The 22,849-nt window shown below is 35.1% G+C and overlaps 1 protein-coding gene across 1 annotated transcript; it reads right to left on the bottom strand.

Annotated features, from left to right (window-relative positions):
• Window positions 1-3,251: 3,251 nt before the first annotated feature.
• LOC141439678 (calaxin-like) lies at window positions 3,252-17,209 on the bottom strand. Its single transcript, XM_074104024.1, has 5 exons — window positions 16,788-17,209; window positions 15,901-15,970; window positions 7,175-7,355; window positions 5,383-5,493; window positions 3,252-4,009 (listed from the first exon to the last, which is right to left on the bottom strand). Exons 1-5 carry the CDS (start codon window positions 16,906-16,908, stop codon window positions 3,824-3,826), a joined length of 669 nt encoding a protein of 222 aa, XP_073960125.1. The 5' UTR covers window positions 16,909-17,209; the 3' UTR covers window positions 3,252-3,823.
• Between the last annotated feature and the right edge of the window lie 5,640 nt (window positions 17,210-22,849).

Raw genomic sequence — 22,849 nt, forward strand, 5'->3', positions numbered from 1 at the left:
TCAAACGGGAATCGCGTGCACCGCACCGCTCGACAAACACGCAAGTAATGTTAAATACAATAAATGAAATTCGCAACCAACAGGATGAGAACTGTCGCCAGCCAAGACCAGGCTAACACTAACGGAAATCGCTGCCAGTTTCATATCAACAGTAAATAATTGAATGAAGCGATTTTAATCGTTTCTAGTTCTTCGTATTTTGCACAAGCTACACAGCTTCCAGAACAACACTGAGTGGAAACAATACGGCGTACCTTTCGCAAAGCTTTTCTATGTACAAAGGTATACTCGTACCTATGTTCGTGTATTTAGGTACATAAACTTGATTGTTCCAAATCTTTCAAGTGAATTTTGAGCTATTTCGACTTGATAGCAAAAACTTTTTTGTTTATGATCCTTGAAACAGATTTGAGCAAGTTAGCTCTTATTAAAGTAGATAAAAATATGATATTACTTTAGTAATTGATTCATTATTATTGGTTATTAACATGAAATGTGTCAATCATATTCTTGTTTGACCACTGGTTCTTGACAAGTGAAATATTTATATTACCTATATATTAATGTATGTTTTGCATGCCTATGGAGGCGAAACAATGGACTATATTGCAATAATAACATCTGTACTTACATTAATTACTAGCAATAAATGAATTGAATTGAATATGTATGTTCGGGTCAGATCATGCAAGTTGAATTAGATGCATTTCCAGTGGTGGAATCGACTTAAAATTTGGTGCGGAAATGTAGTTTGTATGACAACACAAGTACAGTCAACATAAAGTACAGTTAGCAAAAAAAGCTTGTAATAAAAATGAGATTTTTAACAAAAACTTATATTCGGTGATATTTAAGAAAGAGGTAAGAACCAAAGTTACTTCTTAACATGCAATACCTAATTGTTTTTATTTAAACAATGAAAAGAACGAACAATTTTATCTACTAACTAGAATTATGATAATGATAAGGTTAGAGGCCTCGGACAAGACTGAAACTGCTACTAAACGAAATTCTATCTCTCAGACGTAAACGCAGCCAGGTCGGCCAGACGTCTATATGCGACCGGTGACGTAGCGAGCAAGCCATGGTGGCCTAGTGGTTTGAACCATCGCCTCTCAAGCAAAGATCCAAACCCCGGCCCTCTGAGTTTTTCGAAATTTATGTGCGAAATTACATTTGAAATTTGCCATGAGCTTTACGGTGAAGGAAAACATCGTGAGAAAACCTGCACACACCTGTGAAGTAATTAAATGGTATGTGTGAAGTTCCCAATCCACACTGGGCCCACGTGGGCACTACGGCCCAAGCCCTCTCATTATGACAGGAGGCCTGTGCCCAGCAGGTGGGACTTAAATCGGCTGGGGATGATGATGTCGTAGCGAGCAACTTCTTTAATCAATGCACGGTCGACAATCTTATATTGTATTTCGATCCAATTTATGAAAAGTGTACATATATAATATGAAGAGTTAGATAAGCCCATATTTTTGCACTCGACTGTACAGTTTGATTCACAAGAGCTGGCATGAATTAATTGAATGGGTGCGCATTTTTTCACATAACATTTTAAGTCCAATTATTGGAAGTCCGAAAATGTTTCTCATAACATTTTACATCATAACGGTCACTCTTCATATTTTTTTTAATACTAACGATTGAAACTCATAATCATCGAAATTCATATTATCACTAATCATACACCTTGTTCATACTAATAAGTTAATACTTATTGGTTTTCATATATTTTCTTATACTAACGACCTAAACTCCTAATAGACAAACTAAGGTTAGTAGACAGATATTGAAGCTCAAAAATAAATAAAGAAGCTAACTTACAATATTAGTCACCCAATCATCAATTTCGAAGATACTTAATATATTTATCGGTAGTAGAGTTATATTATTTGTTGTTTGTAAATTGTCTTTCGATTTTGTATAATTTGCTGGTTTTGTAAAGCCTAATAAATAAAATATTAGAGGGCCCCGTATAAGAATGGCATTCATTCACACAGTGACATAAATTTCGTTTAATCCGTTCGTGCCAGCTCTTTTGAATCGACCTGTACAAGGTGTGGGCTGCACGCATTGTCTACACTAGTCTATCTCATCTCAACGAACACTAGGTACATAAAGTTACATAGTTGCACACGCACACGCACACGCACACGCACACTCACACGCACACGCACACGCACACGCACACGCACACGCACACGCACACGCACACGCACATTGACACGTATACAGGAAGGCTACTACGAAATTCGAAAATTGAAGTTATTATCGTACCGTCCCTCTCAATCTCGTATATATAATGTAAGAGTCAGCGGGACGGCAAAATACGAAGTTCGAATTTTGCACTTCGTAGTATAGACCCAGATACGTGTTTACAACACTTATACTCCGAAAGCCTCGGTGACTTACAAGAACACCTCTCAGTTTTGAATTGTCTAACTATGTGTATCTAATTGAGCAAAACGTCAATAAGGGTACTTGAAGAAAAATACCCATTAATGCAAATTGACCACTTTTTAGATATTACTAACTTAATTAATTATCATGAAATTCATAAACCGACACTGCGACAGCGGGGCTACTAAGAAAAACGAAACTCGAAGTTCGTGTCGTTCGGTCCCTCTGACACTTGTACTATTTAATACGAGAGCGAGAGGGACGATACGCCACGAACTTCGAGTTTTGTAGTAGCCCTGCTGAATCGCTAAAAGTATTTGTAGTACACAAATATATGTGAAATATCAAATATTCCGCAAAATACCTTTTTGGAAAGGATTTTTCAATATGTTATTTCGACTATAGCACCTTTATTGACTTCAAAATCTTTAATTTGTTATTAACATAAGGACATCATGTTAAGTGGTAATTTTAGGTATTGGATGTATCTCACTAGGTTTGGCATCAGACATTCAAATAGTTTCTAAGACCATTATGGGGATAGTTGTCTAGGTAAGAAAAATATTATACAGTTTAGTCCGTCAAATAAATTAGGAATTAGAAAATATTGGACACGATTTTTTCTTTTGTCAATCAAACAAAAAATTATAAAGATGAAGTGCTATAAAGTTTGCGAGTGTGGACGGGAAGTTTAACTGGTTATACACAGTGTTTTTTTATAATCGTTAACTTCAGCAGACGGCTCAGTTCCTTGATATAAACTACCTAATAGTATTTTTTTTCGAATAGGTAAATAAAAATAAAATAAAAATACGAGAATAAAATTTTTTTTTTCATGCTTATAATAGCTTCACAGTCACTGTTAATAGTTAAATTGTAAAATAAACATACTTGACAAGTGACACTGACGTGACACATAAGAGAAACAGCACAAAGTTCACATGTTTAACTTTATTTTGCTAAATATGTGTGAATTATAAACGGGTTTGTTATAAACTTTGAAAAAACGTCATAAATTTAGGACCTTTAAGCATTTTACTGCTAATAATTAATTATCTTAACTCTTGATATTTATTTGATTTTAATTAAATTTAATAATATTGTATGTGTAGTACTCTTGATTGTCTTTTAAACAGTAAGAGTTAGGCCAGACTTTGACCTTGACTTTGACTAAAGAAATTAACTTCATTTGACCTGCAAATTGCCCCTTAAAGTTAACGGATATCAAAAATAACAAAATGTATTTATCTCCAAATTTTTTTCTTTTATCGACAAAAGAAAATTTATTTTTATAATATTTTTTCTTTTGTCAGTTATATAACTGACAGACTAATAAGACTTATTAGGACAATAGTCTGTTACTAGCAGCATGGGAATTGACAAGTCTTCAGAGTGTAGACGAAGATCGCGTTCACATTTTCCCCCAGGTGGGGCACCAGGTCGCAAGAAAAGAGTAGACGGCGGGCCTCTCCGGCAAACAGTAGCCGAGGCTCTCGAGAAGCGGCGGCGTGTTCACCACAGCCTTGTGAAAGTCGTTGAAGTTGATTACCCCGTCCAGATCTAAGTCCATCCGCTTCAGCATTATGTCCACGAATTCCTATACATAATTAATAATAATAATACCTTGGGACTAATTACACCAATTGACCTAGCCCCAAAATAAGCAAAGCTTGTACTATGGGTGCTAGAGAACGGATAGACATACATATAAGATAAATATATGTGCTGACTAAATTAAAATCTAAACTGTTGGGTGGAAAAATTTGAAAAAATTTAGAATGGTAGTAAATATCAAATTTACAAGGAAAATTATAGCGGCTAAGATTGCTTGAGAATTATTAGTAGTTTAAGAGTAAATAGTAGCCTATGGTATAAAATATACCTAAACTTGGAAGATTCAGTAAACAGTACGAAATCCTTAGAAAAATATTATTTGATTTTTTCGTAATGGCTACGGAACCCTATCCGGGGCGTGTACGACACGCTCTTGGCCGGTTTTTATAATTGGCAAATTGTGCTTGGACGCGTTAGGAAATCCTTTTACCCCCAGTTTTAGAGCATTATTTCAAAAGGATATATACATAATTTTATTTTTTATTTTCATTACACCCACGAAACGAGGCAAGAAGGTACATGAATTTAATTTATTGATAATGAAAGATAATTATTAGGTAAGACTGAAAAAAAACACATTATTAGGTTTTGATGTTAGTTTAAGTCGATAAATGGTATTTTTGTCATTCCCTCATTTGATATTCTTATTTTTACAGTCCTTTTTTACGTAAAAACACATTTAAACGTTAGACGACTAAGGGTATAATACGTATACATGTCTAGCTAGTAACAATAATACGACCAATCATGAATAAACATTTGAGGATTAAACTCAATGTCAACAATTTTTTACTAGGTAGTTTAAATGTCGCCATTTTCTGTGAATTACCAAGCCACTTTCATTAGGTACAGTACTCTAAGATAATAGCAAAAACATTATACTTAACATAATGTGTCAGTTCGCGATTCCTAATGAAATAACTTGAACTAGTATGTACTTGTACAGCACGTCTTTCGCTTGACGGCTTTTGTGTTGTTTAACCAATACACCACAATGTAAAGCTAACGCCATCTATAGAAAAAGACACACAATTCTAACGCTTGACTCGGTGAGCGAGTTTACGTTACAGGCGATACAACTTTGCTTAGATTCAGCGAATGAAAAGATTTCTTACACGGTCGCTAGGGAGGCGCTAGCGGGCCTCTTGTAAGACTATTAATTCGACTGGCAAAAGAAAAGTTTGTTCTGTTTTACAATTGTTCAACGTCTAATTTAACCCCCTTTTAATAAATACTATCTGTATTCTTTAACCTATTATGTGTACATAAGGGAAAAAAAGTTAATGTTCCGATTTGATATAGCGCTGTTTAAATTTAGAGAAAATAATAAAGAAAAATTAAAGTTAAAGTGCCTACCTTGACAGCTTCTTCGACATCGTCATCACGTGATGCCTTAGATATACTTTTTTTCATGAGTTGGTACATAGTCTCTCTCCGCAAATAACCTTCACCCAGTAAGTCGTAGCACTGCAAATATAATAGATATGCTATAGTTCCTTTATTTATTGGTTAGGTACTTACCTACAATAACATAGGTGCTGTAAACAATAACAACAAAACTTAGGGCTTAAAAAAATATTCGACAATGTCTACAACACAATTACAGATCGATTCACAAGAGCTGGCACGAATGGATTGAACAAAAGTAATGTCACTTAAACATTTTTATTGTAATGACAGATGCATGACATTTCCATACTTGTGTGTGAAGTGTATTCAAATAGGTAACACACAGATACTGTCATTCACTCATTCAATCCATTCGTGCCAGCTTTTGTGAATCGTCCTGTACCTATAGTAGGTATATAAGCTCCCGATTTATCGATGCAGTTGCAGCATGATCAAATGATAACCACGGGCATACTGCTATCAAAAATGTAATCACTATCTACATCCCGCATCAAATATATTTAATATAAATAACGGTGAATCATTAAAAACTGTTACAATAACAATTTGTACGTAGATTATCTTAACTATAGGTATTTAACTACTCATTATTAATACACTTAAAAAAAAGGTTATTTACTATACAGGATGTCTCTAACCATGGGGCTTTAAATTCAAGATTCGATTGGTTTTTTTTTTCTTTTTTTCTCCACTGGTAGGGTAACTATAAAGTGTTTTCTTGGGTGGCTAGATAACTATAATAACAACTTAAAATATCGTAAGTATGATGATTTTGATTACTGGCTGTCCTTAGTTGTCACGATAAACTAGCTTCACAACCCCGTGCCCCGCAAACGGGTCACTAATAATTCAAATAAATGACCACGTGTGCACTATGCAACACATATTTGGTCACAGTGTTCACGATGGTGGGTTTGCAATATGTGTTGCGATGCTACTAAAAGTTAGATAGAGTAAGACGTCCTATCCTAAGGAATAACCTGGTAGTGGAACAGGAGATAAATTTGACTTAAAGCCCTTTAACGACCGGATGGCTAAGTGGTTAGAGAACCTGACTACGAAGCTTGAGGTCCCGGGTTCGAATCCCGGCCGGTGCAGATATTTTGTATGAATAATTCTTGGGTCTTGGATGTTTAATATGTATTTAAGTATGTATTTATCTATATAAGTATGTTTATCCGTTGCCTAGTGTCCATAGTACAAGCTTTGCTTAGTTTGGGACTAGGTCAATTGGTGTCAAGTGTCCCATGATATTTATTTATTTAACGATCAACGTTAAACCCTGTTAATCTTAATACTAATATTATAAAAATGTGGAATTAAATTAAACATAGGCTACTTTTTATTGCGGTATTCTCACGGGATCCATACTAAATTCCAAAATCTTAACCTATATCTATATGTAGATATAGATAAATGAAATTTTGCCCAAGTGTTCATCATAATTATAACGAATTGCCACGGCAATTTATTTAGTAAAAACCCGGAATGACAATTCGACTGACAGATTTAAAGTTTTACGCTAGTGAAGAATTAAAAAGCGCTACGTTTCAATGCGAATAAACACATAGGTATAAACTTATTAACGGTTTTTTTGCAGGTACAGTCAAGGGCAAAGATATCGACACGGCCAAAGTTGCAAAAATATGTATACACGACTTTATGCACTTAACATTAAGGCAGTGTATACATGTTTTTGCAACTTTGGCCGTGTCGATATCTTTGCCCTTGACTGTACCGTAAATGCGTAAGTGATGCGTTCCTCCAGATCGCCTCGCAGATACAGCGACATGGCTTTAGCGAAGGTTGCCATGGTAACGTAGGGTGACGTGCCGCGGTCTAGTGCCACCATAACCCGCTCCATCATGTATGCATCTGTCATTCCCAGCCCCGTATGCAGGACGTCACGGAAATGAGCTCTGAAAACAACCACATCTACGTGAAAAGATTAAATAAATTCGAGTTGGAACAGCCCCTAGCGCGCGTATTCTGCGCATTTGATAGTGGTGCACGCCAATTAGGGCTAGTGCTTGCCAGCCCCGTCCCGCCCCGCACGTCGCTCAGTCTCCTGCGATACCTTATTTCGTAACTCTGCTTACTAACGATCACCACTACACATACGTACCGCGGGCTGCACTTATCATTTCAACGACCGGATAGACTAATTTTCAATGACTCTAACCATGAGGCTAGTGGTTGCTATTACTGGGTATATTTTTTTGATCTGGTTACACTAAATATGAATGGGTCCCAACTGTTGAAGTTTAAGTTTATCTATCAGAGTTCTTACCTACTAAGTATACTCGTTTTTCCTTTTTAGTTTTTATTTACTTTTTTTTGCAATCCGATCAGGTGTTTCGATTATTTTGTTTTTATTTTTAGTAAGCTGTACGTACTCCGTTCAATCTTATTGACATAAGAAATGCTAATGTTGGATATTTGGATGTTTGTTTCTCCATCACACAAAAACGACTACAAAGATTTGGATGAATTTTCATAAATCATAATTCATAACCTGGATTTATACATCAGGCCACTTTTTTCCCGGAAAACTACTGTAGTTCTTCGCAGACGAAGCCGCGATGCGAAGACGGAGGCGACGGCTAGTAAAGAATATTTGTATATTATTATAATTATAAAAACTAATCGTAAAAGTATTAAAATAAAGAAGTATTACGCAGGTATCAGCTACTTAATATTTCTTTACGTTATTCGTATAGTATAGGTCCCAAATATTTTTCGGTAAGTATATTGCCTTTATTATTTTGTAAGTTACAAGACTGGCCACCATAAATACTTTTCAGAGCCTTTCCGTCGCATCGCAGCGGTCCACGTAAGTATATTTCTTCTCTTATATGAAATACTTGTCCCTGATATCATATGAACGTAGACGTTGGATATCCAAAGGTTATGAGCACAGACATACAGGATACCAGTAGTAGATAAGGCGTGCTATAAGTGAAGAATGAATACTTTTCTAGTCGAAATTAAAACCGATATTTGTTACCGCCTATACCTATTCCCAGAGCTACCTAACAAGGAAAGGTACCCAACTGCCAGGCTCCGATTTGTTTTATTTTTATTTATGTTAGAGAGTAGTCTAGTATTTGAGCAGCTAAAAAAAATAGGTGTTGTTTTAGATTACTTTCTAACATATAGATATATATATATATAAATTGACTGTGATGTACTTATCAACGCACAGCCCAAACCACTGGACCTAGGGATTCCACTTTTAGCACGTAGGTTCCTTTTAAGGTCTAGGGGTGCAATAAGAAAGGATTTTTCTAAATTCACCCTCTAACGGAGTGAAATGGGGGTCCAATGTTAGTATGGGGAAACAAGATTAGTTAGACTATTTTATGCCAAACTTCACAGGAGTACTCTTAGGCCCACTTGCAGTAAACACATAAAGCTCGACTTAGCGTTAAGCTCAGTTTAGTAGTGTCAAATTGTATAGAACTGTCAAGCTTAAGCCTGGATTAACTACTAAATCTAGTTTATTTTTCCTGCAAGATGGCCTTAATAATAAATAAGTAAACACGTGTTTCAGCTTTTTGATAATTCAACCCCTAAAAGGGGGTAATGTGGTGACAAAGTCAATCGAAAATAAATCGTTGAAATATCAACGCACAGCCCAAACCACTGAACCTAGAGACTAGAAATTTTGCACATAGATACCTCCTTATACAATGTAGGCATCCACTAAGGAAGGATTTTTGGAAATTCTTACGGGAACGGAAAAAAACGGGATTTACATATTCGATTCCGAGTGACCCTATAACTATAATAACTACTCTTCAAATTTGATTCACAAGTAGGTATTACATTAATTAAAACATTGCAATTTGACATGTAGGTTGCTTGGGGAGTGAAGACAACCATTAAGAAATAATTTCCCGAAATTCCCACGGGAAAGGGGAAAAAACGGGATTTTTCGATTTACTTGTCCTAGAAAGCTGAAATTCGGCATGTAGCTTGCTTGGCGAGTGTAGAGGAGCGTTATGAGAGGACTTTTCAAAATTCCCACGGGAACGGGAAAATACACGATTTTTCGTTTTACTGATCGTAGAAAACTCAAATTTGGCATTTAGGTTCCTTGGGGAGGGTAGGGGAGCACTACAAAAGGATTTCTCGAAATTTTGACGTTAACGGGAAAAAACAGGATTTATCATTTTACTGGTCGTAGAAAACTGAAATTTGGAATGTAGGTTTCTTCGGGAGTGTAGAGAAGCATTAAGAAATAATTTGCCCCAATTCTCACGGGGAAGGGAAAATGGGACTTTTTGTTTTACTGGTAGAAAGCTGAAATTCGGATGTAGGTTCCTTGGGGAGTGTAGGGTAGCATTAAGAGAGCATTTCCCGAAATTCTTTTGGAAACGGGAAAAAACATGATTTTGCGTTTTAATGATTGTTGAAAGCTAAAATTTTAGAATTCAAAAGTTCTACTCCCGAGGTAGTCCCATTGTCACCAAATCAGAATCTGATGACGGGATCTCAGGGAAATCGAGAGCAATCCTCAAATTTTGTAGGCACGCATTACGTTTTTAGGGTTCCGTACCCAAATGGTGCCAACGGGACCCTATTACTGAGACTCCGCTGTCTGTCTGTTTGTCTGTCTGTCCGTCTGTCACAGGGCTCTATCTCTGAAGCCGTAAAAGTTAGACACTTGAAATTTTCACAGATTATGTATTACTGTGGCTGCTATAACATCAAATACTAAAAATAAAATAGTTATAAATTAAGGGGGGTCGTCATACATGAAAAGTTTTTATTTCAGCGTTTTTGGTTGCTAGGCGTTATTAGCCGTTGCTAAGGCGCCCGAGTCGCCTAGCAACTGGTAGCCACGTCGTTTAAATATTTACCTTTCAGTTTACGACTTTAATTATGTTTTATAAAAGCTTCGATAATATAATATAGTGACTGTCTGATTGTGTGATTTATTCGTTTTTGTGCAAAATTAATAAAGCAATTTATGAACCACAAACCTCAATGAAGCCAACTTTGATAAAGCGCTCGCCAAATCCACCTTGTATTAATCGCTATGTTTACCTATTTTTTTTACACTAAAAAAAATCATACTAAGTATTTAACACTATTTACAAGGTTTATAATACAGTTTAAAATTTATTCACACTAGTCGAGCTTCTTATTATTTAATGACACAACATACGAAGTCCACCGAATTTCCCGCGAATTAACTGCGCTGGCAGCTATTTTTTTTGAGGCGCGCGCGGTGCGTTGCGGGCAATGGTTTCAGAAGCAAACAGCCAGAACCAAAGAGGATGAGAATTCAAATTGTTTTGTATTCGAAATACTTGCACAAGTGCTTACATTTCGGCGATATTTTTAGAAGCTTTCCTTTAGCTTGCCCGGTTTTTTTATTTATTAGTTTAGTTATGGTTTTTATTGGTTCACCTGAAATATTTTGTGAAATATTTTATCACTACCTACTTATATTACTAGGGACCTAGAATCTTAAAGTATATAGACTTAGCTGCTTAGCAACAACACAATTGGTTCTCAAAAAAAAAATGATGCACTTACTAAGTCTAACTCGATAGCACGTCCGTGGTTTTGACCGTCATAAAAGTATTCATTAAGGAGGAGCACTCTTGCCGACGTATGTATGTATAGGTACGGTAAGCGTCGAGTTGTGTTGTTGTAAGTGGATATCACAAGTTTCAGAGACCACGAGCTTACTATAAATCATAAACAACTTCCACCCCATCGGATAACGTTACTGGGGCAAATTCGCCATTCAATTATTACATTCAAGCACATGGATGTTAAACCTTTCCATTTAAATTTGTAACAACGCAAACCTACTTAATAAGATTTTAACCTAGGAGAGAATTCTGTGTCGGAATAACTTATTAAATTTGGAAAATATTATAGTACAAATATTATAGCTTCTAGTTTGATATTTTTAGTCTTCGGAGACTCCGACCTCGACCTCGTCTTATGCTCATGATAAAAGGCTCAGGTTCACGAATGTTTAGTAAAATAACAGCAAACTGGATAAATAAGTAGGTAAACTAGTTTTGACGCGAGTAGAGTAGGTGTCTTGTTTAGGATCTCGTGGCAAACAGAATCAAAAACATGTTTTATTTATTACCTTTAGCAAAGAGTATAATTATGTGCCTACGTATTTAAAAATAAATTCTTTTATACATTTCCATGCCCTGAAAATCTGAAATATTTAGCTGATTACAACTGCAGTTCAGTATTTACTAATATGTTTCAATTATTTACAAACAGAATAAATCAGGCAACAGATTAAACGAAATGAACGATATCCTGCATGGAAATGTTAACTCAAATAATTCCGCAAATATAAAACTGCGCCCACTTGGTATAACGGCTGCCAAGCTCACCTCACATTGAATTATTGAAAAGTGATTAGAGAGTAGGTATAAGAATGTTGAAATTCAATGCGAAATAAACCTATATTGTATTCCGATCCAATTTATGACAAGCGTAAATAAAGACGGCATTAACCCGACCATAGACATAAAGTGATGTGAAAACCTAGAACCTATTGCAAAATAATTAATCTGTTCAGTAAATCGATTATTTATTAATTGAATAGATCAATGTATTTTTGTCTATTTTATTATTTATAATACTTGATTTAATTCCAAAGACTGTTTATTCAATTATAAAAGCAGTAACTATTTTTTAATTTTAAGGAAAGTAAATAAAAATCGTTATTCATCCGCGCATTAATCGATTTTTAAAATGTCAAATTTTCCACCGTCTCTACGCTAGTCTATGCTACTACAGATTATACACATGGTTCAATCAAGAAATAACTTCAGATTTTGACGAAGATTTTTCAAATGAAAAATAAATATTTAAATCAAGTGAATTTTGGTGAAAAAAGGGATTCAACATTTAGTTAAAAAACACAAATTATAGATAAATGTGTTATTGATCCGATCCAGTGAGTGTTCATACAAGAGTTTTGATAAAATTGGTTTGTTAGAAAATTGGATAGGCATAACGTATAGTCAGCTGCGTATCCAATCATTTGCAAAACTATATACTTACATCAAAATTGCGATTATTTTAATAAATTATATAAAATGGTAAATAAATATTAACAATAAGCTCGTAAGACTGAATTTGATAATATCTTGTTAATCGGTTTAGGGTCAAAGTAAATAAATTTAGCTTTTGTGTAATTTATTACGTGCTGTCTGCGTTTTTTTTTGGATTGTTCGTTGAATTTTAGTCCAATTTAAATAATTACTACCCATGTGTCATCTAAATATAAATACCGTAAAATGAGGTTACATTGATTAATTTTTGAATTTAGAGGCTTATAACTTTGTCGTTTTTAACGCAAAAAATATAAAAAAGCTATATATTAGCAACTTAGGCCGTCTTGCAGGAAAAAATAAATCTAGATTTAGTAGTTAATCCAGGCTTAAGCTTGACAGTTCCATACAATTTGACACTACTAAACTGAGCTTAACGCTAACTCGAGATTTATGTGTTTACTGCAAGTGGGCCTTAGTATGAATTTATTTTTAACGTAATGAAAAACTAAACTTATGTATTGAGATAATAAAATAAAATGTGCCCTATCAACTCTATACTTAAAAAAGGCTTTCTTTGATGGCCTTTATTTTTTTACGGCATGTAAAAGTATCTCCTTATAGCAGAAAAGTGCAAAAATAAATATTTTATTCCACCAAGTATTTTTGAAGTTATTGGGTTTCAAAGTTCAACGGGGTGTCATTGATTATAGGGGTAAAGATTAGTTACAGGCTATCCATTTTATTTCTAATTTTGTTAATTATTACGTACGTAAGTCAAGTGCAAAGATATCGACACGGCCAAAGTTTCAAAAATATGTATAGGTACACGACCTTAATGTTAAGTGCATAAAGTCGTGTATACATATTTTAAAATTAGTAATATATCCTACTAATAATATTAAATTTGAAGTTTTGATTACAAGCAATCAACGGATACTACGGATACCAGCTAATGTAGAAATAGAACATCGATATAATTAGAAACGTTTATTTAGTGTAATCAGTCATTAATTCACCGTAAATTATCAACAGCATTCATTGTTGCGAATAGTTTTTGTAGTTCCTCCGGCAGTCCGGCTATCTGGACGAGGTTTGTAAGTCGCACCATCTTAAACCTTAATAGAAAGACTTATTAGGGGTTATTTTGATAACAATACTATTTACAGATCGATTTTATCACACAGATTATGGGGTAAATTTGATAACTAATCAATTTAGCCTCACACCTTTCATCAAAGAAACCCCGTTACACGAATTTCGCCACAGAAAAGAAAATGGCCGCCGGCCCTAAGAAGCCCAACCATGTTTGCATTCCCAAAGAAACAAGCAAGAACACTAGCAATGATAATTAACTGTGATTACAATACTCACTCTTGTAAAATAGAAGTTAGCCATAACACATTTTATTGGAGTATTTGTAGACACCACTTTGTTTTTTTTTTTAAAAGACGCACGTCATTGTTTTTTCGTGTGCGTTGCATGGAAAGATGGCCGAACTATCATTGTTGCTAGTGCAAAAGAATCAAACAGATGCGTTCAGTGTGTTCCGAGCTATTAACTATAAAAAATGTTAGGTAATATTTTTGTTAATCATCAATGTTGCCCCACGATTTGTAACCCTATTTGACGGTATACCATCGCCTCAAAACAATAACTTGATCCACCTTGGAAATTTTAACGAAAATGATAATTGTTTTGATTATCAGGTATCAGGCTCTTGTAGTTTTGCGTCGAGTCATAGACACAAAAAAGCGGCCAAGTGCGAGTCGGACTCGCCCATGAAGGGTTCCGTAGCAGCATGCGGTTTACGATTTATATGACGTATTAAAAAAAACTACTTACTAGATCTCGTTCAAATCAATTTTCGGTGGAAGTTTGCATGGTAATGTACATCATATATTTTTTTTAGTTTTATCATTCTCTTATTTTAGAAGTTATAGGGGGGGGGGGGCACACATTTTACCACTTTGGACTATTAAGTTTAGAAAAAAAATATATTAGAAACCTCAATATCATTTTTGAAGACCTATCCATAGATACCCCACATATATGGGTTTGATGAAAAAAAAATGAGTTTCAGTTCTAAGTGTGGGGAAACCTCCAAAATTTTTTTTTAACAGTATAGTTCTTATAGTTTCGGAAAAAAGTGGCTGTGACATACGGACGGACAGACAGACATGACGAATCCATAAGGGTTCCGTTTTTTGCCATTTGCCTACGGAACCCTACAAATAGTGTAGAGTAATGTTCGTCAATCACAATTTATTAAATCATCGATTGAGACAGCTTCAGCAGATGTGTTGAAGATTGTAACTATCAAACACGATAAGCATTGCTTTGTGATACCGAACTGCGGGAATATGGATTAACTGTTGCAATACCATAAACATAATATTGCTAGCGTAAATAGGTGCGAGTGAAGAAACCGATCCTAACGGCATAAGCTATGTGTGGGAAAGAGATAAAATTAAAATGACAGCGTGACCCGTTTTGAATCAGTGAGCCTCCGTTAGCCTCCTGTCAAAATTTTCTTCGTATTTGTTTTGTGTTTATTTCTGCAATCCTTTCGATTTTTTGCATAAAACGGTAGGATTCCAGAATGGTGTTGTGTTCTGTGTTAAGTTGTGATACAACCTACTGCCTAACCCAAATAAACATACATTTCACAGGTAAATATGATTGTACAAGTACCATTTTCATAGCTCTTATTTTAATTGAATGTATTCTCAAATTTACTTATTAATATGCTAATATGAAGCGGTAAACAGTCTTTTCATAAATATGGCTTGATTTCCAATAATTATGTGTTAAATAAAAATATATTGTATCCGTGAACTTGAGCACTTACGGCGTAGAGTTTGAATATTTTTTATCGATACCTATATCGATATTCTTCCAATAAATAATTTTCATACGTTTCGTTCGAGTCATTTTTAATATTGAGATAACAATTGGACGCTAACTAAAAATACCTTAAGTGTTCATTAAAGCTAGTAGGCACGTATCTTGTTTGTGTTTTATTCACAGCTTACTATTTACCCTCTCGACATACGAACAGAGGTACCAACCTAACTGTCTAGTGTAAAGTTAACGACGAGTGACATGAGTGGGAGTGTCAGATATTTGCTGGCATTTTTTTTTAATTTAGAAATGTTTATAAAGTTTCTAGTACCTACTTTACTGCAACAGCCCTTAAGATTGATTTTTGTACTGTGTACGATACCGGGGATACAGTATAAGTACTGTCGATAACCACAGGTGGTTATCGACAACTGATATTTACCAGTGAGGGCAACTCTAAAACTCACACAGACATTTATTTACAAATTTACACAGACAGGCCCATCTCACTTTTCGGTCACGCTGTCAAGCAAGGTCTGTTCGTCTAAGTAATATTATGTTTATGTGCAATACCGACCTTGATATCAAATCAAATGCAGCTGGCTTTTCGTCGCGCTTCTGTATTTTAAAAAATATCACCATTATTTCTGAAACACAAAAGAGATCATTATGTTGCCGTTAATTTTATTCAGTAAACATGCGGTGTGGTGCTCAATAAAAAACCCTACAATACCTACAGCTTTTGGAGGGAAAGGTGTTTTTTATGGACATTGTGATCCTTTCATTAACATGATGCGGCTTGCTTTGTTACAGTGGCATTTGACGTTAAAGGCTTGTATGAGATATTTTATTATTTCTATTCCTGACATGAATAGTTACATTCTTAGTTCCTATAGGGATAAGAAAAAATAACACTCTAAGGCAGGGTTGCCATAAGTGTGGGGACGCAGACAAGGACATTTAAAGAAAAAGTAGTAAAGGTGGAAAAAACCGGCCGAGACCGTGTCGGACACGCCCGAAACAGGGTTTCGTAGCCATAACGAAAAATTTAGTAATATTTTTCTATTGATTTCGTATTTTGTACGGAATATTCCAAGTTTAGGTATATTTTATACTTTAGGCTGCTATTTACTCTTAAACTACTAATAAAGGTGTGCCTGTCATTATTCTCAACTTCGCTCTTTATATAGAAAAGGATAATATTACGATGATAATAATAGTGTGGTATAAATAGCTATGGGCTGACTTTAATGTAGTGTTTTATTTTTATTTTACACGTTCATATGCAGCCTTTGCATTGTTGCATGGTCTTAACCCCTCGTCATAACTTGCTAATCAAATATGTCGTACATGAGGTTGGCATTCAAGAGCTTATTATTATGAGACTCACGAATATCTCACAGCTGAGATTCTAAAGAGGCAATACATTAATTAATTCTATCTGAATTCAGGTTAATTACGCACGTTCCAATTCGTCGAAATTGAAATGCGTTTCCTTCTGTATCTCAATCCACATTTGTCCATTCTTTTTGCGGAAGCGAATCTCCTCCATAGGATCCAAAGCCGAGTCCAGTGAAGCCGACATCTTTTTATTATGTTATATACTAGTTCCAAATAATTAAATACACAGGGTAATTGTTGCGATTCAGTTGATATTGTAAAATGTTGGTAAAATGTCAGAAATCGCGTAACCAAGTAGAATTTGACGTGCAGACAATGGTTTTATCGAGTTAATCAATTACTTAGGTACGTGTACTGCCAATAATTTAGAAGTGATTGTTTGTTACTTTTGCAACATTATAGTTTTCACAATCGGTAAAACTTGACTATATCTTGACGCTTTTGCTGAGATACCTACCCGTAGTCATGCATGACTGACATGTCAGTTTGAAACTCAGACCAAAGACAAGGAAGCCTCAAGTCTTAGGTCTATGATTCGAATTGTTTAGTTTTTCTGAGGTTATATTTTCAACACTCTCTTATTATTATGATCTAATGGATATTTGAAGTTGATTTTAAGCCACCTCTTCTTGTGTTATTGATAAGCAACTTTGTAAGTATGCGTAGGTTTGATGATGGAACTGGAAGCTGAATCCGGAATTCCAAGACAGAATAACGTAGGGTGCATTTTGACTAAGATTGGTTTCCAGGGTCTAATGGAGCAGTCAGGTAGGTTCATCATTACAGCGCATTATTTGTTGTTTTTTTTTAACTTTATCGTTTATAATAAATTTCGGTAGCATTGATTGGTAACACATTCCTCGCAACAGATCCTCGCACATCTCTGGTGGAAACGGAACCTAAGACTGGATACATTTATTCAATACACTCAGTAAATTCACTTTGAAATTGTGATAGTTAAAAACATGTTTATTAATCCAAGGTGCATTAGTTTCAGCTTTTCTGCTCGTTACACTAATTACCTACTATAATTAGTAATAAATTAGGTGATTTGATAAGCCGTGGTGGCCTAGTGGTTTGACCTATCGCCTCTCAAGCAGAGGGTCGTGGGTTCGAACCCCGGCTCGCACCTCTGAGTTTTTCGAAATTCATGTACGGAATTACATTTGAAATTTATCACGAGCTTTGCGGTGAAGGAAAACATCGTGAGGAAACCTGCACAAGCCTGCGAAGCGATTCAATGGTGCGTGCGAAGTTCCCAATCCGCACTCGGCCCGCGTGGGAACTATGGCCCAAGCCCTCTTGTTCTGAGAGGAGGCCTGTGCCCAGCAGTGGGACGTATATAGGCTGGGATGATGATAGGAGATTTCAAAAAAACTTTTCGAGTAACAAAACAATCGGATTTCTTAAATTAAAATGCTGGACAATGGTGCTGGGAAACATAATACCTTAAGGGAGTTGTGTTTATATTTTTATAAGCCTGTAAGCTGATTACTGTTTACTGTTTGTGTAAGTAAGTATTTATATGTATATTTTTATTTTTAAATTAGTCATTAATCCTGTTTCGTGCTACTTAGTGTAGATTTTGTTTGGGATTTGGGATTGTTATGAGGCGGTTGTAATAATGTTTTTATTTCAATTTGTTTTATTATTTCAATTCTGGGCGTGTAGTACAATTTTGTAAGTGTAAACAGTATAATACAATTGACCACGACCGCTCTGCCAAGAGCGACACGACAAAGTACAAAAAGTACTTACAATATAAGACAAAGGTACAAAGTACAATTATATACAGCAAAAAATTTCATGTGGTACTCTGTCCGGAAATTTCTAGTTTCCGAGATATTGGCGATTTCAAGATTTTTCCCAAATGTGTCGATTCAGGTGAAGAAAAAATTTGTAAAAGTCAAAATTTGATCATTTCATTATTATTATTTTATTTTCCGTTGCCTGAAATATCAACAATGTATTTTATGGTAAATAGCTAAAAAAAACAATACCAAATTTCATGTTAATCAGGAAAAACCGCTAGGAAAAGACCCAAAAAAGTAGTCACTTCTTTACAAATAACTAATTAAATTTAAAAAAAAAGGTATGGCACTCAACGTACAAATTACTGAAAAACTTCTTTGATTAATTAGCTTTCCAATGAGACTAAAACATGCAATTTTGTATTCAGAACAGGCAAAGTTGCAGGCCATAATTTGGAGAGGGACCGCACAACACCGCACTCCGAATTGCCCAAGGTTCTAGCGGTTTTGGAGGTTGGTCCATGAGATCACATTCATTACTTTTTAAATTCAGTTTGAAAATATATTTGCGTAAATGAATCCCACTTCATTACCAGACTTTTAATTCTCAAAGGGATTTTTGGACATGAAACTACCGTGAAGTGAGTAGACTCACTCATAATGATGATGAATGATTTTGGCAGTGCGTGTGTTACAGCAGCCGCCGAGTTGCTCCTAGAGGAAGGGCTACGAATTAGCACGAAACCTGTCTAGCTAAACTCGATTTAAGATCGATTTATCCAGTACAATATCGTCATCATCCGGTATAATATTTCACAGGGCTATCCCTAACTTTTATTTGCATCATTAACTTGTTCATCTCGTTAAAATGTGATTTAACAAATTCTCAACAAAGAATTTTCTGTGATTAGGGGAAGATTGTTCGGTGTATGCCAATTAAACTTCCCACAACAATTTTGTCTGCTGTAGATTCCCTGGTGGCTTCCGTGTTTTCCTGTTCACGTTTTGCTATCAAATTAGGGTAGCTACCTACCGACCTTCAATGAAAACCAACACACACCAAATTTAAGCAAATATATACTTATTTTAGTTATGAACATTAAACTACTGTGAGACAGCCACATTCACATTCATCAGAACGGTTTCGGTTTCATACATACATTTTATATGGTTACGTTCACATTTACTGATGCAGTGGGTTGTGACGGCTTGTGTTGTGTCGCATCACAAGCTATAGAGAGAGCATCGCAGCACAACACGACAGATAAATGGCTTCACTCATAAATATTAAATGAAAGTTAATCCGGAGAACTCACGTCACGGACTTATTATAGACAATAGTATAACGATAATTATTATAGTCAATAGAAAACAAAGGCCACGTGAGTTTCATCGGTAAAATGAAATCAAAAATATAGTGTATTATTGACCTAACTTTTTATTGTACATAAAACAAATGAAATTAACGGTTAACAAGATGTAAATTAAAATATAACATAATATTTGCGTTTTTATCCGAGTAGGTACCTACATTTAATGGAATGACTTTTCAGTACGTAATATAATATGAAATACTCGTGGTAAACGTAAACGTAGGTACACATAGCGTCATCAAATAAATTAGCATCACTTCTTCTCAGCTGTGACGTTGCCAATTCAATCGGTTAACTATTTATTTGTTTTAAAGCCAACAACAATATAATTTGGCAGTAAATTGAACTGAAAAAATATTCTACTTTTCACGTCTAAAACAAAGTTGTCTTAGGTTTTTTTGTCTCTTGTCATTTTATTGATTTTATTGTAACGTATAAGCTGACATGTTTATATTTCGATGATGTCGAGAAAAAGTAATCACACAGATCTGTTGAGTTCTGCGACTAGTAAAATTACTCGTATATATTTTTGGAGTCTTAATTTACGCTAGGTAAATATTTGTCAACTGCCACACTACGTTGCCGAGTGAATTAGATTTGAAAGAAATAAAGTTGTTTTTTTTTATAATTGGAAAGCATTATAGTTCATGTGGAATATACTTAGTAATGAGCGATGACACATTAATTGGCGCAAATGAATGTCATCTGTTTAGGCAGATCTAATAGATAGTACACAATAGAGATCTCAATAGAAATTACTAAAATCGCAAAGTAACTCCTTGTGTCGATTTTCATTTCGTTGTTGGTACTACTGCCAGTAGTGTGACTACTGTGCTATGCATGCAGCGTTTAATCGCGTGGTACATTTTTCAGTTTTTTTTATTATGGCCCCTAAACTATGCGTTTTTTCATACTACATCACGTATTTAAAATAAATTAAATTTGATTGATTTTTTTTTATGTTTCAGTTCTATAGGTACAATAGTTATCAAAATACAGCCTCCTAATTACGGAGATACGGCCTCTGGTCAAAATCATCAAACTTGTATATATACTGGTAAATGGTCCTAACCAGGAATAGCCATTCTATTTTTAAGCGGTTTGAATGTACTATTATGACCGACGTAATTCGAATTCATTTTAAAATGAAATACAAAGCTTACTGAAAACCACATAATTTTACACTTGACATTGTATTAAATCCCGTCACAAATATTGACTATTCGAATGCGGCAAATAGATAAACGTTTTGTATTATTTATCGGGCCAATAATTTATTATTAAACAATAGGATCAGTACTCGTACCTACTTGGCGTATTTTAGGTCCGCAGATAACTAAATATACGATTAAAAATGCAATAGTTGGCTACATAAATAACGGCATTACTATTAAAGTAGCATGAGTTTTCGTGATTACTCGTACCTGTGTATGTCCTTTTTTTGCCACTTAGGTAAGATCTTTATCGCATTGTATCAGGATTCCAATAATAGCATATCAATACTTCCCTCTGCTCCTATTAAGTGTGCACTGAAAACTTTTCAAAATAGGGCTTTATTTTTATTTTTGAACAACAATATAATATTTAAGATTGGTTTTTTGGAATCTTTTTGTATTTTTTATTTCAATTCCAAATTTTTACTTTTACGGTCATCCCGTAAAACCTAAATTGAAAATACAAACTGAAATATAGATGCACAAAAAACCAGAAAAATAAGACCAACACTGGGAATCGAACCCAGGTCCTCGGTTTACCGTACCGCGTCTATACCGCTACACCACTGTTCAATTTAGTTTGTATTTTCAATTAAGGTTTTACGGGATGTTCGTAAAAGTAAAAATTTGGAATTGAAATAAAAAATACAAAAAGATTCCAAAAAACCAATCTTAATTTGATTGCTTAATAACGACATCTCTTGTCCGGGTGAGCGGTTAGTTCCAATGGAATGCCGAAAGTTTCTCGATGAGGGCTACGGTATAGATGTCGCTAGCGTCACTGCTTAAGTGGCTAAATAAGAAACAAACAAACTGAGATATGTGGTGCATAGGGGAAATTCGTGTCTGTGCCGTTGACCAACAGTGGTGTAGCGGTATAGCACGCGGTACGGAATACCGAGGACCTGGGTTCGATTCCCAGTGTTGGTCTTATTTTTCTGGTTTTTCTGTGCATCTATATTTCAGTTTGTATTTTCAATATAATATTTTCTAACCATCCAATGAAATGTCGTCCTTTATATTCGTGATGATTGGTCCACGGCCACTTTAATGTGGTCGAAACGTCGAGGTAAATATAACTCGTGTGTTTTAGCGTGATAAGTCCTGTTTGTGGTATTTTGACTATTTCATATATCATTGATGGCCATGGCCAGCAAAGATATTGTCTTTTGTTCCAGTGGGTTTTATTTATTTTCTTGACTATTTAAGTATGGCATACCGCCAATTAAGAAGAATATAGTTCGTGAATTTGTAATTACTTTTTAATATCTTATTTGGCTAGATTATTTAATTAGATTAAATCAGGTATTCAATATTTGGGTTGACATTCATCATCATCCCAGCCTATATACGTCCCACTGCTGGGCACAGGCCTCCTCTCAGAACAAGAGGGCTTATATTTTGCAATTGCAAAAACGGAACCCTTATAGTTTCGCCATGTCTGTCTGTCTGTCTGTCCGTCCGCGGCTTTGCTCGGGGACTGTAATTTTGCACGGATATATAGGTAAACTATGCCGACAAAATGGTACAAATTAAAAGTAAAAAAAAAAATTTTTTTAGGATATCTCCCATAGACGTAAAGTGGGGGTGATTTTTTTTCTCATCCAACCCTATAGTGTGGGGTATCGTTGGATAGGTACTTTAAAACCAGGGGGTTTGCCAAGACGATTTTTCGATTCAGTGATGTGTTTGCGAAATATTCAACTTTAAAGTGCAAATGTTCATTAAAATCGAGCGTCCCCCCCCCCTCTAAAATCTAAACCGGTGGGTGGAAAATTTTGAAAAAA

This window comes from Choristoneura fumiferana, chromosome Z (genome assembly GCF_025370935.1).
Source record: "Choristoneura fumiferana chromosome Z, NRCan_CFum_1, whole genome shotgun sequence".
Classification (NCBI taxonomy): Eukaryota; Metazoa; Arthropoda; class Insecta; order Lepidoptera; family Tortricidae; genus Choristoneura; species Choristoneura fumiferana.

What these genes read in the sequence shown, in the direction of transcription:
- LOC141439678 (XM_074104024.1), bottom strand. Translation starts at nt 16,908, where the DNA reads ATGTCGGCTTCACTGGACTCGGCTTTGGATCCTATGGAGGAGATTCGC. An exon ending in CAATTTCGACGAATTGGAAC is followed by an intron (nt 15,971 to 16,787) that starts GTGCGTAATTAA and finishes TTTGTGTTTCAG; the next exon opens with AAATAATGGTGATATTTTTT. An exon ending in GCATTTGATTTGATATCAAG is followed by an intron (nt 7,356 to 15,900) that starts GTCGGTATTGCA and finishes GGTTGTTTTCAG; the next exon opens with AGCTCATTTCCGTGACGTCC.